Source organism: Haliotis asinina, chromosome 6, assembly GCF_037392515.1.
Source record: "Haliotis asinina isolate JCU_RB_2024 chromosome 6, JCU_Hal_asi_v2, whole genome shotgun sequence".
NCBI lineage: Eukaryota > Metazoa > Mollusca > Gastropoda > Lepetellida > Haliotidae > Haliotis > Haliotis asinina.
The window spans coordinates 68,941,394-68,958,297 of NC_090285.1; the positions used below are offsets into that span (position 1 = coordinate 68,941,394).

Consider the following 16,904-nt stretch of genomic DNA (forward strand, 5'->3'; position numbering starts at 1 on the left):
AGTACTTCTATTCAAACTATTAACTGCAGAACACAAAGATATTCATAAGCATTTTTACCAAGATTATGTCGTGGAATTCACTGCCTGATGGATTTGTTAATGCTGTTTCCCTCACTCAATTTAAAACAATGATAAACCCAACAGAAACTCATAACTACTTTGTTTTGAATGCAAAATACACTCAAACATGGTTGGAAAGTAACCCAGCAATACCCCTACACCAACATGAAGCAGTCGAATGAAGCAGCATTAATTAGGAAGCATCTACACCAAGTTACGGTAGGGGGCGAAGGAAGCCATGTTCTGCAACTGCCAACATTCACAGGCAACACATATTGTACATGAATATGGATGCTAGGCCCGGGTTTCAGATGGATGCTTAAAATCGATCTTCAATTAAATTGTATATCATGTGATATAATCGATCGCCCCAATGGCAATTTTTAAGCGGTCATGGGCAATTTGAATAAGCTATCATCGATCCCAAACGGCAGCTGTTGACAAAAGTCAAGCGCCACCGTAAGAATGTCCAGATGGCTTCTCCCGTTGAAGCTAGGCTAGCACACCGGACTACGTGAGTACACGGAAACTCGGAAACTTATTTCATATTTTCTGTTTGACTGATACATTTGTTTTCATTTCATTTGTTAGTGAAATATGACATCCGCTTGTGAACGCGACACGCCGTTTCCCCATAACATAAGTTGTTAACGCTTTCTTCTCACTTATGCTCTTATAATTAGTGACAAAATTAGTGACAGTGAGTTTCATCTTGACTGTGTGGCTTTTTCAAGGGATTAACATTACGTGGGGTTAAAACCAAAAGACCTGTTTTTTTCCGCGTCAGCGGCCATCTTAGTGTTAGCTACTTGAGGGAACTTCTCTACCACAAATGGTAACTTTGTAGCGTCAATGCTGGATTGCTTGTTTTTCAATTTGGTGGCTTGAAACTTTCAGTTTGTAAGTGGTAATTTGTTTTGTTTTTTGTTTTTTTTGTGTTTGTTTTTAAAGAAAGAAGAACAGCTCACTTTGGACTTTGTATTTTAAATGTGTATGAATTCAGAGTTGATCTTGTGATAATATGGCTGGAATAACGCCGATGTGACGCAACTTCCAACTCAAACACAATTCATGTTTTGCACAAAGTGTTCCACACAAGCGATGACTTTCCTAATCGGACGGCCTAGCCTCTCTCTCGAGTGCGCCCACACGAGTGCCAAGAAAGAACTCCTGCAACACTGAGTATGGAGACCGAGAGAGCGGCGAAAGTACGTCATTTGACGTGGTGTTTATAACAACATGGATGAGTAGGGTATTCGTTCTTATTTACCGACTTACTTACGCACATGAACAGATACGTTATCAACCAAGCTCTGAGCAACCGCCTAAAATGGTGGAAACTTTTTTTGCCACACAGTCCAACGAAACAACGAAACGAAGCTTTTGTTGAGATACAGACAGATCGGTATCCCCATCTTCTGTTTATGATCCTGATTGAAGGATCCGCGGCATAATGAAGGTCCACCCAAATAGAGGACGCTCAGAGGAGAAAATGTGACCACGAAATTAGATAATTTATTATTACGTTGACCATATGTAATATCATATTGTAAAAATACTTCCCATTGACGTTTAGATTCACTTGTGTAAATATAGCCACTTACGTCAGGCAACTGTTTTGCGAAATATTTCATACTGTTAATAGGTAATGTTTACACATGATCTCTACATTAAAACAAATTCGTATCTTCTTCCGATTATTGTCATGAGGTCAATAAATTATAACAATGGCGAATTCTGAACAAACCTTTACGCCAAAACGCAGCTGTTCACATGCACAATGCATGCACATGATTTTCAACAATATGATGCATGATCCTCGAGCATTTCATCTGTGTAAGGTTTGTTCCCCCAAGTGAGTGGAGAAATCAATCTTCGATGTAACCATTCATAGAACTATGACATATAGTGAATGTTTTAAGTGAGTCTAATTTCTGGGTTGGACGTATACTTCACGAAAACTATGTAACATCCGACTGTCTACGTCATATACGTGTCATAAAATTACTTATATCATCACCATATATTTCGTATAAATGGCCTTGAGACAAACAGTACAACATGTGTAAAACAATTAGACAAAAACATGTCTCTCTGCCACACTGAGAATAAAGATCGTATTACTTCAAAAGATATTATTACGTGTTTATACAGATGTTTTTGTTTTGATCGAAGTACAAATACATTTTTAAGGAAGATAACACTTTGTAGATACTTATAAGAAATATACCGTTGTTTTTACGGAGTAATCACAATTATAGCAGTCAGTAATAATTACATCCAGTGGGAAATGTACATCATTTTGGCGTGTGTTCTGGGCAGAACGTTAACAGATTGTTGGAGTTGAGCATCAGTTAGTGTTAGACGACTGGGTGAATGATATAACGTCTTCCGCAGGCCCAGAAACTGTTGCCGACCGACATTACTGGTGTTGATCGTTAAACAATAAACACAAGTGTCATGAAAGGGGAGGCTCTCATTCAAACGCAACAGATGTTCGTGAAAGCGCCCACTCCCATAGTGAACAGCGGAACGTCTTATGCCTTACGGGACAAAGGACGCAGCTTCAGACATTCTGCCATTTCTCCATTAAGATCTAACATATGATTACACGATGCCACGACGACCTAACATATACAGGACAGCAGATGAAACGCAACTCTGCCCTTTTATAGTTTTTCAACAGATGACATAAACATGAGATTTCATTATTTTCGAAACTTGCGTTTCTTTTACTGTTTAGAATGTACGTGAAATGTTAAGGAGATACAGCGCGCGGTGCACGGTGTCGTCCCTTGGTCGCAATCCTATTACTTATTCCTTCATAACCTAACGCGTCTAGCACGGTTATAACTTTCTCATCATAGTATGTTATAACATATTAATGATTATATCTAAAAGTCTTTAAAAGTCACATAAACACATCTGCCTCTATCACGTAGTTCTTAACGACTCCTGAATGCTCTTTGAAAGAGAGTAAACTAGAGGGAGTTATGACGCATGATGTGACAGATCAACAAGACCTGTGTGCAGCAGCAACGCTTTGGTGTAGGTTTTATCACCCGCAATCAAGCAAATATTGCCGCAATTTCAGTTTAGATAATTTCAGGTATATCAGCCATTTAAATTGTTTCCAACGAATACAGTATGTAAATTTCTGTCTTAGCGGTATAGAAATTGACTTATTTGAGACATTGTGACATGAGAAATTGTTTCCTAAGTTTGTTGTTACATGGAAAAAAGAAAGGCATTTACATGTACATGAACACTGCTGTACATCCTCTATCTACAGACCTTCACGCTAGACTCTCATAGCAGGGCAAATAAGGTATGTTTGCATCATTGCAGTGACAACCCCTTGTAAGGCGGCCTCCTGGAGCGGCATGGCCACGCCACGTGTCTGACAGTGTGAGTACCTTCACCACAAACACCGCAACACAACATTGACGATTTCTTTCACGCATGAATGATGCATCTTTGAAAGAAACACCATGCATATTGTTAAAGAATTCAATGTCCTGTACCAAGTTTGCCATCCGTGGAGAATCCAGGTTAGAAGTGAACACCCGCAGCCTATGCGTCTAGGGGTTCGTCTTGTTCGGTGATTGCGCGTCGCCATCTCTGAAGTACAATATCAGTCAATGGCTTGTTCGGTCCAGATTTGATTGTATACAGGTTGCTTTGTGTGGCGTTCAACAACATATTTTCGACAAGTGTCAAACATGTTGATTTAAGGACGATTCATTCTAAAAAAAACCCACCCCTCTCGTGCAGAGAAGCCAAATGGATGTACCTTAAAAGCATCAAGTAAAAAGCAGATGTCTACAGTAAAATAGTGTTCAGTTCACGTAGACGTGGCAAGAGTAGTATAGCCTTCAGTTGCTGTAGACGTAGGTAAACGACCTGGTAAGTTCTTAATCTCCGATAATATGAAGATTTAGATTAAAACGGTCTTACGGAAGATAGTCTATGTCATACCGTGCACACATAGATGGCACAAACCATACCTCAACTCAGTTTTGTTAAGAATTACCTGCCTGCGAAATATGTCCATGATGATCAAATCCTACAATGCGTAATTTTGCTGCCACACTGATCATCAACGTTACTTCAGTTCAGATACTACAACATGTGTTGTTGACAAGGCTTTCGTCATCCAACCAGGTAAAACGAGCGGCTGGGATGGACTTGAGGAAGGTTCTTCTCACAAGAGTCACACTTGGACTACTGTGTCTGTGTCAGGGCATTGTGGTGCTGGGCATCCTGCTCAGCGGTAAGGGGAGGTCATCAGAGACCGAAATTCAGGGACAACAGCACCAAGGCGTTCGTCAACCGCTGGTCTATGATTCCAAACATTCCGCTTGGTCAAGTGATGGTCAGAGGCAAGGGGCAGTTCATGGTCGTACTGTCCATGGCTGCCGAGGCAGGACACACCTCTGGCAAGCGGAGGACATCTTTTGTTTGGTGAATATTTTATCTGCAAAAAAGACTATGGGTAACATTTGACCGATGATCTTTCATAAAAAACTGATGTAGAAAGCACCCGCTGAAACTAACATATAAATGCCATTCCAAAAGAATAAGGAATATTGGATTTACAAAAATGCAAATCATGAAGCCAAAATAATCTATGTCGGAAACAGATGAAAAAGAGAAATTAAGGGAAAATGTAACAATTTATTCCAGTCCCTGGAAATGTTTCATATGTATGCCACTGATTAGATTTTACTTTTTCTCATGTGCACTGGCATTGGTTATTGACAATGAGTAGTGTCGGAACAATGGCAGTGCCAGAACAATGGGTGATGTCGGAAAAATGAGTAATGTCGGAACAATAGGTAATGTCGGAACAATGGTTATGTCATAACAATGGGTAATGTCGGAACAATCGTTATGTCATAACAATGGGTAATGTCGGAACAATGGTTATGTCATAACAATGGGTAATGTCGGAACAATGGTTATGTCATAACAATGGGTAACGTCGGAACAATGGTTATGTCATAACAATGGGTAACGTCGGAACAATGGTTATGTCATAACAATGGGTAATGTCGGAACAATGGTCTGATAAGGCACTCAGATATAATTCTTACAGACACTATATCTGTCATGTGTTATATCGTTAATTCCACAAGTTAGGGGAAGTGGAACTCACGATGACTAAGTGGAGTACATAACTGTGCTGGTGATCTGGTGCCTCACTCTCAGAGTTTGCGTTCAAATCCTGAAAGGTAGTAGCGCGTGCGCCTGACTGAGAAACAACTGTGTATCAACAAATGTTACATTTGACAACTTTTTAATATTCATTTGTTTGTAGGCATTATTGTTTAATATCGCCATTGCCATCAAATATTGCCACCGTTTTCTAATATCGGCATTATACTTTAAACTCAGCAGAGAGGCTCGTAGTCGATGGTGTTATTAACTATCGTGTTATTGTGCTGTCTGTTTGCCGACAGTACCAACAGCTGACACACACGAGGAGAACTTTACGATCGTTGTTGACGAGCTTCAGTTTTTAAAACACATAGTCATATTTGTCATCAACATGTGTTGCCCGAAACTCCGAGTTAATTATGGTGAGGGTAAGCGTTTGTGACAATGAGCGTATCTATATATACAGTAAAGTTCCTGATTACTGAAGTGAGCCATTTCCGGAGCAGCTAGGTACACATTACCCATTGGAAATCTACTTACTCCCCAGTAAAAACGAGGGTCATAATTGCTATAATCTATATTGTTCACAAGATGCTTCTAGTTGGATTGAACGGTCAAACTTGCTGACCTAGTTAATGCATGTCATTGTATACCTGGCAGTATACCGGTCATCACGATGTCAGTTACTGGATAGTCAGGTACAGCTTTGATGTATGGAAGAACACAATCATCCGAGGTTTGGGCAGACAATTTTACACCCCGACGATTTTATATTATCTACTAAAACTGAGGAGAATTGTTTTCTCTAACATATATACCGTCAATGGAGGATGGCTATCATGTAAAAGATAATTTATTGAAACTACATAACAATAATTGAAACGCACGTAAAATCAATTTAATGACTGTATGTAGATAATTCAAACCCACACCCTTCGTCGGGCCGGTGACCGTATGGTAGAGTTGCGGATCCAATATTTCTAGGGAAAACATTTGCACTTTGATCGTAATCTTGAACGATATTTTCCAGTTGATTTCAAACACTCATATATGCTCTTAAAAACTTAGGGGAACTGTACTTTCAATATACGATTGTCGAAATTGGGTGATAAATGGGATGGAATCAATGTTAATACAATAATAATGGATGTTTTGAGAATGCATTATCACATGGATTTCATTCAAAGCAAAGCTGTTAGTTCAGTTATCCCCCTTGTTAGGTGACTGGAGTCTGACATGAAAATTTTAGGTTTACAAGTTTCAGTCAGTAGTGTGTGATTTGACCCTGAAAACCCTGATCACGCACAGATGCAAGAAAATTATCGGAAATATGGTCTACAGTGATTTATCGACCTGCCTGAAAAACGTCAAGATTCATAATGACACCCCATGCACGTGTAGGAGGCTCCCATGTTGCACACATGCTTCCTGTGCATTGTGTTTCCGTGTGGTGATAACGTGTAATGATGCTGCATACACAAGATGAATGACATTGTAACATTCCTCAATGAGTTTTCTTTCAACCAGACTTCAAAGTTCAGGTTCCCCTACTTTTTTAAAGAGTATATCATTTGAATGGCGATGTACATAATATTACAAAGCTAGGAAAAGATGATTGCGCAAAGTAAAACCCGGGAAGAGGTCTTACTAAGGAAAAGTAAAACTGGAAGATGTCTTACTAACGAAAAGCAAACCCCGCAACTACAAATCAAAAGACCTCAAATGCAGTTATGCTGGGGAAACATGAGATGGCCTAATATATAGTGAGGAAACACACCTCAGGTTTATATTACATACAAACCAACGTCTTGTACCTGGTACAATTGTCATGAAAACAATAAACTGCAATATTTACAGTGATCGCCCACAGCTGACTGAAGTGTGTAGGCCGATATGACTCATATTCCTTTTCTCTTTCATGTCAACAGAAGAAGTTCGATTTCTTACAAGACTACAAGAACCCTTGTTTTCACCAAAGGATGAGGAATGGCTTCAACAACGTGCTCTGCGTGCCGTATTTCCACTTGCTTGGCGTGGACAAATGTGGCACCACTGATCTGTTCGCCCGGATCTTAGCCCACCCGGAGATAGAAGCCCACGATGGTCTGACCGGGAAGGAGATGTTCTACTGGAGTACATTCCGATATGGTGAGTGGTATGTGCCGTTTACGTGCTACTTGTTGTGTATTCGTGTTTGGGTTCGTATCGACTTTGATTCATTATACATTTTGTAATGTTTTACATATCCCCCAGTGTATTCAGTCTTATTACATAATATCATTATTCTAATTGTCATGAGGAGGATGGAAGGGTTGGGGGTTGGGGTGGGGGGTGAGGGTGCAAACTGTGAGGGCACACGTAAGTACTTTGCGTGAGGCTAAACCTTTGATAGGTAGACTATATTACAGGTTACACGTAATGTCTTATTACAGGATATACTATTGCAGGATGCATAAATGGGTGTAATATTGCAGGTTACACGCATGGATATATTATCGGAGCTTACACACATGGATATATTATATCATGTTACATACATGGATGTATTATTGCAGGTTGCACACATGAATGTATTATTACAAGTTACACTCATGGATGTATATATTAGAGGATGTATTTATTGCAGGTTATGGGATTAGAGCCTGGAACATGAACACGAAAGAAACAGTCGAACGTTATATTTTCCGGATGAAGAAAGGCAAAGAACTTATAAAAATGGCATCAACAAATGGATTCCACGATCACATAATGGGTAAACTATATATGCATATTCCAATGAATGTTAGGTTAGCTTTTGACGATAATTATTACAGTAGTCTGCGATTCTGTCAAAAAATCATTGACAGTTACTAGTAGATGGTACAAACTACGCATGAAATGTCCAAAATTAAAGTCATGATCTGTACATGTTGGATATATATCACGGAACAGCTCTGGTGTATGACGTAAGTAACCGGGGAAAAAGACGATAGTTAACAGAGAACATCTGTGTACGAGAAAGGAAATGCGCAACAAGACAACAATCAACCACATATGGTGCTTGAAGATCATCTTTCTTATGCGCGTACGATTCGTGCATGCAGTTTCTACACAATGCCTAAGCGCATAAAGTATATAATTATTTATTTACTAATCGTTCACGTATTCTCTGTTAGTCAACAGACATGCAAGCAACGATTATATCACACCTTGACTGTTCGTTGCCACGGAAACGACATTAGATATCAGCGAGTCATTGGTAGTTGTGCAGTATTGACGCTCTGTATATTTCAACTTGCGTGTCACTAAAGTGGAAGAAATCAACTGGCTGGTCATATAAAGCCATCATAAAGATGTGTCATAAATCCATACATTGCTCGTCGCTGTCTCTCCAGCTGCTAGCAGTTTGTTGTTGATCTCTTCACGTTTTATAGGAACAGTTGTTGCGACTTTCAGTGTAAGCAAACATCCCAACTAAGGCGTCTAGATATGATCAGAAATGTAGGTCTGTACTATACATCCGTGAGTGTTTCCAGGGATTCTAGGGGTCGGCATAATTTCTGCAATTTCTGGGCATCTGAATATATCTAAGCAATCTTCTGATTAGCAATAGTTATACAATATTCTGGTGAAGGAGTCATTGTCTTTTTATTCGTTTCCGGCAAATGCTTCAAACGAACTTCTAGTTGCACTGAAACACTTCTGCTTATACTGAGACACTTTTACTCATACTGAAACACTTCAACTTCAGGGGACGGAACGCCTCTTGATTTCTGGGATTTTCGGGGCTGGACAATTATTCCCCAGAATGAGGGTTTGGAGGAACCGGAAGTGCTAACCCCTCACTTGATGAGTCACCTCTACAGAGACCCTAAGTTTATTATCTTGCTGAGGAACCCTACAGAAAGGTGCGCCAGTGGTCTGTGTTGTTTCAAACGGTGGTTTCTACCAGGTTGTTCCTTTCCACACGCAGTTCGACATACCTGTTAGAATATGTATTTCCAGGGATTATATAGAACACATTAGGCAATTCTCGTATATTTTGCCTTGAGTTATCACAGTTTAGGCACGAGGACGATTGAGTCTTGGATAAATGGAAGGACAAAGTACCATAGACGCTTCCGATGTTTAGAATCGTTAACGTTAATACAGGGATTATTTTTAAGTTTTCTATGGGTGTCATTCATTTACTGGTTTACGGGTGTCTAGTTGAGGTCCTGCCTTTGTCACATGCAATCAGTAACTTCATGGTTCACTGAACTGGTGAACATCTATGGTGATGTCTGTTTCAGGTTATATTCTGATTACATATTCATGGGGGACGGGTTGACTCCAGACACATTCCACAAACACACTCTTGAAGCGTTGGATCTGATAGAGACGTGCTTCAGGAACAGAACAGTCCGGTGGTGCCTGTTTGACCGTAGGATGAATCTGGCTCTACCTGTAAGTCTATCAGTCTGGCACTACCAGTACGTCTATCAGTCTGGCATTACCAGTACGTCTATCAGTCTGGCACTGCCGGTATGTCTATCTGTCTGGCACTATCAGTAAGTCTATGAGTCTGACGCCATCAGTAAGTCTATCTGCCTGGCACTATCAGTAAGTCTTGTTACGGTTAAGAATGTGCCGTCAAAAACGATGTAAGAAATCACCTGTGAACCAGCAAAACATGTGAGTTCGCTGAAGACTCATCAGAAAAAGGCCAAATATCCTTCAAAATCAGAGATTGAAGAGCTCCAGTATCCCTCAAGATAATAACGGGTCGTGGGGTAGAATTATCTCCCACACAGAACCCTTAGACACAAAAGGCAAAAACTCCTTCCGAACTACAGAATTTGGGGACTTACTCTCACAAACAGAAGTCTCCTCAGAACCACCTGGAAAGAAAGGCTTAGGTGCGAAGGACGCAAAAGCGTTTAGGGAATCTGTAGCCTGATTTCTAAAATGGACTTTGTAACATGCAGAAATCAAATGACCTGGCTTCTTACAATATGCACAAACAGGATCAGAACCACTGGTAGTTTTAGGCTTAGACTGAAAAGTATGTGACCGCTTGCCACTTGAATTTGAACTTGTTCTAACATCACTGTACCCTGCATGTCCTGAAGGCTTAACCGGGGAAAAGCCCTTTTGGCCAGAAAACTTTGTATTACCCGGAGACCTAATGTAAGTCATCAACCTTTTGTTCATCCAAATAAGTCTTAAGGTTAGAATGAACACTCTACTTGAAATCTTCCATCAACAACTGTCAAAATCTGTGAAATCTTGTGACCCACACCACCTATCAAACAATGTTTCCTTTTCTCTAGCAAACACTACAAAAGCCTCATTGTCCCTTTGGTGAGCATTTCTGAATTTCTGACGATAATCCTCAGGCACTAACTCATAAGCTTTCAAAAGTGTACCCTTGACAAGATCATAATCTGAGCTTTGCTGTATTGACAAGGTTGAATAAGCATCCTGAGCTTTACCCTTTAAAACAGTTTGCAATAACATAGTTCATGACTCCCTAGGTCACTTAAGATTTTCAGCAACTTTCTCAAAATGTAGAAAATACTTGTCCACTTCTTTCTCATGAGAAGGGGGTATAATTCTAGCATGCCTTGCAATGTCAAAAGTGGAAGAATCTGAGGGTTGAGAAGGGTTTTCGAGTTTTTTCAGAGTAATTTCTTTATCAATTTCCAATTTCTTCAATTCTGATTACTTTCTGTCTCTTTCCCTTTCTCTTCCTCTTTCTATTTTTCTCTTTATATTTCCTTCTCCATCTCAAACTTTTCATTTCCATTTCTTTTTCTATTTCCAGCGTTTTCAGTTCTAATTTGTTTCATTTCCAACAGATCTGAACATTTCTCTGGCACCATTTCCAAAACATCTTCTTCAAAATCTCCCTCAGCAATGTAGTGATTCAACATAATTTTCAAAATCTGCAATTTCCTCAAATGTCAAATGAATTCTATCCCGGACGAGCCCCCAACTTTGTTACGGTTAAGAATTTGCCGTGACAAACGATGTAAGAAATTCCCTGTGAACCAGCAAAACAGAACAAAGACAAGTCTAAAACATTCAAATTTTGTATTATTATGCAACGAGAGCAAGGTATACAAGGTCACAAGTCAATATCACAATACCGTTTTCAAATTAAATGCAAGTGAGACAAAATGTAAGGCAATGGGTCACAAAATATAATATAGCAAACTCACCAAAGTCTTTGTACGAGAGAGAATCAGTTATGCAGAATGTAACAGAGTGAGCGTTCTGACAGAGGTTAATGTAGATCAAACGTTGGCAGCGATTTATGATGCTACTCCAGTGATGTGTCCCCTCTCAACACGGCAACTAGCCTTTATATATATACTCAGTCATTTCCCGAAAGTTCGGGCACATATGACCATCGCCAACACTGTAACAGTCCCCCGTAAGTAACAAATGGAAAATAAAGGGTAGATAATTTCCGGACAGCCTGCTACCAAAATCTTAAAAATGCGGACCATCTATTATACGAAATATGACCCATCATAATTATTATTGAAAACACTAAACGTTGTGACCCAGTAATAAATATTACTTAATTAAAAACAAAATATACAGAAAATACACACTCGTAACAGTCTATCAGTCTGGCTCTACAAGTAAGTCTGTCGGTCTGGCACTATCGGTAAGTCTATCTGTCTGGTACTACCAGTAAGTCTATCTGTCTGGCACTACCAGTACGTCTGTCAGTCTGTCACTACCAGTAAGTGTATCTGTGTGGCACTACCAGTAAGTCCATGCGTAAGTCGGGTCTAGATTTGGAACATAGTTATCCGTGGTATTTTGTGTGGGTATTACATCTGATCCATGGTGTTATAGAAAATCTAGGGTACCATAAACAATCCAATAAGCGTGTCACAGTTGGAAAGTCTAGAAACGTTGGTATCTGTGCTGGGATTTTGCTTTGCCTGGCAGTTTAATAACTCAATATAAGACATTTTTCTATATTGCCATGATATATCCTCTATATCATCTATTACCTCAGAGACATAGGTGGGTAGGAGGAACGAATATATGTTTGTTCTATGTCTGTTCTAGACGCGGATTCACGTTGGGTGTTATGCAGTCTTCTTGAAGGAATGGTTGGCCGTTTTTCCCAGACGAAGTTTCCTCATCCTCCGGACTGAAGATTACAAAAGAAACATCAAAGAGCACTTACACAAAGTGTTTCGCTTCCTCAACGTCAGTAAGTGTATGTTCAGCTGAACGCTCTTTTCAGTTAAATCAGAATAAAGCTGTCACCCCATCCAGGTGATCACCGTTAGTCTAACTTTATATGTACACAGACATTCGTTCATCCTATATGGAGGCGCTGGGGTAGTTTAGTGGTCAAAGCGTTCGCTCCTCACGCCGCGTTTACACATGGGCACAATGTGTGAAGTCCAGTCGTGTTGTACCTTTCCGTAATAATGCTGGAATATTGCTAAAAAGCAGGGTAAAACCCGACTCACCCATCCTAAATCACATTTAGCTATGGGAACAATGGTTCCCGGATTAACGATGGGGCTAGCCTAATGGTCAAAGCATTTGCTTGTCCTTTCGCTTCACTATCAGTACCATATTTGAAACCTTGTGCTCCGTTCTAGAATCTTGCAAAGGGTTTAAAATAATGCTCACTCACAGTTACGGGTGACTCTTAGTAGTGACTACATGTCCTGGGTTAGAAGCAGGGATGTCTAGTATAGATACTGGTATGTGTGTCTGACCGCCTGTGGTGAAGTGGGTAAGCCACATGTGCGGAGATCGTAGGTTCCATGGTTTGATCCACTAGAAGAGGGCACTTGGTTAATTGTTGTTACCCTGCTTTGCTCTGGTGGGTTCTGATGTTTAATCTAGTTTCCACGTTGAGCTGTGGCAAGGTACGTGTTGCTGTGTGAGGTAAAACTATGAAAACTGCATCGATCCGGCCGAGCACACACGTACGCACAAAACACGTGGTCAAGTACGTGAAATATTCAAGGAGGCGACCATGAACCTTACCTCACCCAGCCTCAACGTACTTCACCCCACCTCACCATAACTAACCTCACCCAGCCTCAACGTACTTTACCCCACCTCACCATAACTAACCTCACCCAGCCTCAACGTACCTCACCCCACCTCACCATAACTGACCTCACCCAGCCTCAACGTACTTCACCCCACCTCACCATAACTGACCTCACCCAGCCTCAACGTACTTCACCCCACCTCACCATAACTAACCTCACCCAGCCTCAACGTACTTTACCCCACCTCACCATAACTAACCTCACCCAGCCTCAACGTACTTTACCCCACCTCACCATAACTAACCTCACCCAGCCTCAACGTACTTCACCCCGCCTTACCATAACTAACCTCACCCAGCCTCAACGTACTTCACCCCACCTCACCATAACTAACCTCATCCAGCCTCAACGTACTTCACCCCACCTCACCATAACTAACCTCACCCAGCCTCAACGTACTTCACCCCACCTCACCATAACTGACCTCACCCAGCCTCAACGTACTTCACCCCACCTCACCATAACTAACCTCACCCAGCCTCAACGTACTTTACCCCACCTCACCATAACTAACCTCATCCAGCCTCAACGTACTTCACCCCACCTCACCATAACTAACCTCACCCAGCCTCAACGTACTTTACCCCACCTCACCATAACTAACCTCACCCAGCCTCAACGTACTTCACCCCACCTCACTATAACTAACCTCACCCAGCCTCAACGTACTTCACCCCACCTCACCATAACTAACCTCATCCAACCTCAACGTACTTTACCCCACCTCACCATAACTAACCTCACCCAGCCTCAACGTACTTTACCCCACCTCACCATAACTAACCTCACTCAGCCTCAACGTACTTCACCCCACCTCATCATAACTGACCTCACCCAGCCTCAACGTACTTCACCCCACCTCACCATAACTAACCTCACCCAGCCTCAACGTAATTCACCCCGCCTTACCATAACTAACCTCACCCAGCCTCAACGTACTTTAGTACGCCACACTGTAACCAACCTCACCCAGCCTCAACGTACTTAACCATCTCGCCTAGACACTTTACCTAACATACATAGCTTAAAGTAGATAGCATCTTGTCACACTATACTTTCCATGGTACCCATGAAATCAAACAACAAATTTGATCAGTGTTTCAGTAGTCTTTATCCAATATATACAGTGTTTGAACAAACATGTGTCTGATATTCTACATTAGTTTAACTTCGCTTTCATAACGATGAGCTAAACAACATACAAACAAATCTATTAAAGGTCAACAATATTCTTAAATAAAAGGCATATTCTTCGAAGTATTGAATTTAGAATTTAGAAAAATAAATAAATGTAAGTTATATTAATCTACCCTTATTGGATTTACAATGTAAAGATTTATCTGTACCGTCGCTCGGCTGACTTGGGGGACACAGTTACTGTAACTGAAATTGTTTTATCAAGACGATCTAACTGCATGCTATTCCTTTTGCTGTGTTACAGCCAAACTCTCCGACGATCAAATCACGGAAATAGCCGGACGCGAACGGAAACACGTGACTAAGCGGAAACAGGCTGCTGGACCAATGAGAAGGGACACCCGCGTTCTACTAGATCGATTCTACTCAAGGTTCAACAAACAGCTTGCGGAAATATTGCAGGAGAGGAAGTATCTTTGGAGCGATGAAATCTAGGTTCAAACTGACTATCGGAAACCCAAGTCTCCAAACAGCATCGTCACATACAAACAGTATAGGTCACAATGTTGTTAGTGTTGTATGCTAGGGTAGGCAGTGGCAGGTAAATCGTACTGCAATACACTGTATATAGCTATTTGTATGGATGCGTTGTTGAAACATTAAGACGGGTTTGAGAAAAGGGACATTATTCTTATTTTGTAGACTACAAACAAAGTTTATGTCCCAGGTAAAATTATTTCTGCTTCCACTGAAAAATATTTAAGGATGGACACTAGATACTGACCTGAAGCCAGTGACGCTGTGATGTAGGAGTCAACAGAAACAAACAGTTGCAATGAAGTTCATATAGCAGCAGACAGAAAGGTCAAGGCTGGAACATTTGAAGGTTAAACCACAGCGGAAGTGTGTGATGTCATGGTGCTGTAAAACTAACTTCAGGTTCAGTTTCTCTCCAGTACGATAATCCACAAAGAAGATAATGCTGTCAACGTGAAAGGCCGTATTTGTGTTTTATTGTGAAGGTCACGTGTGTTATCAAAGCTGCAATTTGATTTGAACAGAAAGTCTCTTTAATTCCGTCGTGTTAACTAGTACCCTATGAGCTTGATTACGTAGTGGAGAGACGCTGCGCATACGCAGCAAACAACGAGTCTAGTTTCTAACGTTTCAACTTGGAGCTTACCGAGTACATCTGTTAAATACAGTCAAGTGAGACTGGGAGACAGTACTTACCACTACACAGTCTTACCAGTACACACACCTCCTGTGGGACATTGTGACGGACAGTCTATCTGGTGTTCCAGTAATGTACAGTTATGACCATCCGTGATGGCGACAATTGAACCTGGACGTCAGATTAACGATGGCACTCATTTCAGAAGAGGTTAGGCGAGAATGGGGCTCCTTTGCTGCGTAATGTCTCCTACAACCATGCAGAGTGACGCTTTCAGCAGAACAGTTGCATATGAAATTTGTTATTGTCCTCTTTCTGCTAACATGCTTCAGCATCTGAAATAAACTTGCATATTAATACCTCTGTATTGCGTTATTCGTTGCTTGGCAACATCTCCAGGGTAATCGAAAATTGTGTTCATGCGCTTGAAATACGAATGCTGTCTCTTACGTAGTCTCTTATAGGTCAGGGTTCACAATTACAATTACAGAATCCAGTGCCTACAAAGACCTTAAATGTGATGATATTCAGGGTAAATCTGAGATGACTGGGTGGCGGCCAATTAAGAAACGCAACACAGTCGACGATACAGGATCCTTATAGGGAGCTAACTTTTAGTACTTTACAAGCCTTAGCCACCGTGCTGTTGATTCCAATAAAACAAATCTCAGACTATTGTGCTGTACTCGAGTACTGGAGCAAGGGCTTCAAGGGTGTTGTAGTCGACTATTGGAGCCACAGTTTCAAGGGTGTTGTGCTCGACTTGACTATTGGAGACAGTGCTTCAAGGGTGCTGCATTCGACTATTGGAGCCAGTGCTTCTAGGGTGTTGTAGTCGGCTATTGGAGCCACTGTTTCAAGGGCGTCGTATTCGACTCGACTATTGGAGCCAGTGCTTCAGGGGTGCTGCATTCGACTATTGGAGCCAGTGCTTCTAGGGTGTTGTAGTCGACTATTGGAGCCACTGTTTCAAGGGTGTCGTACTCGACTCGACTATTGGAGCCAGTGCTTCAAGGGTGCTGCATTCTTCTATTGGAGCCACAGTTTCAAGGGCGTCGTACTCGACTCGACTATTGGAGCCAGTGCTTTGAGGGTGCTGTACTGGACCATTGGAGCCAGTGCTTCTAGGGTGTTATATTTGACTATTGGAGCCAGTGCTTCAGGGATGCTGCATTCGACTATTGGAGCCAGTGCTTCTAGGGTGTTGTACTCGACCATTGAAGCTACTGTTTCAAGGGTGTTGTAATCGACTCGACTGGAGCCATTGCTTCAAGGATGTTGTACTCGACTATTGGAGCTAGTCTGTCCAC

At 41.2% G+C, this 16,904-nt stretch overlaps 1 protein-coding gene across 1 annotated transcript; it reads left to right on the top strand.

Annotated features, from left to right (window-relative positions):
- The first annotated feature begins 4,242 nt into the window (after positions 1 to 4,242).
- On the top strand, positions 4,243 to 14,915 carry LOC137288019 (carbohydrate sulfotransferase 15-like). Its single transcript, XM_067820378.1, has 7 exons — positions 4,243 to 4,524; positions 7,149 to 7,368; positions 7,847 to 7,972; positions 8,951 to 9,107; positions 9,492 to 9,645; positions 12,271 to 12,418; positions 14,725 to 14,915. Exons 1-7 carry the CDS (start codon positions 4,243 to 4,245, stop codon positions 14,913 to 14,915), a joined length of 1,278 nt encoding a protein of 425 aa, XP_067676479.1.
- The last annotated feature ends 1,989 nt before the right edge of the window (positions 14,916 to 16,904 follow it).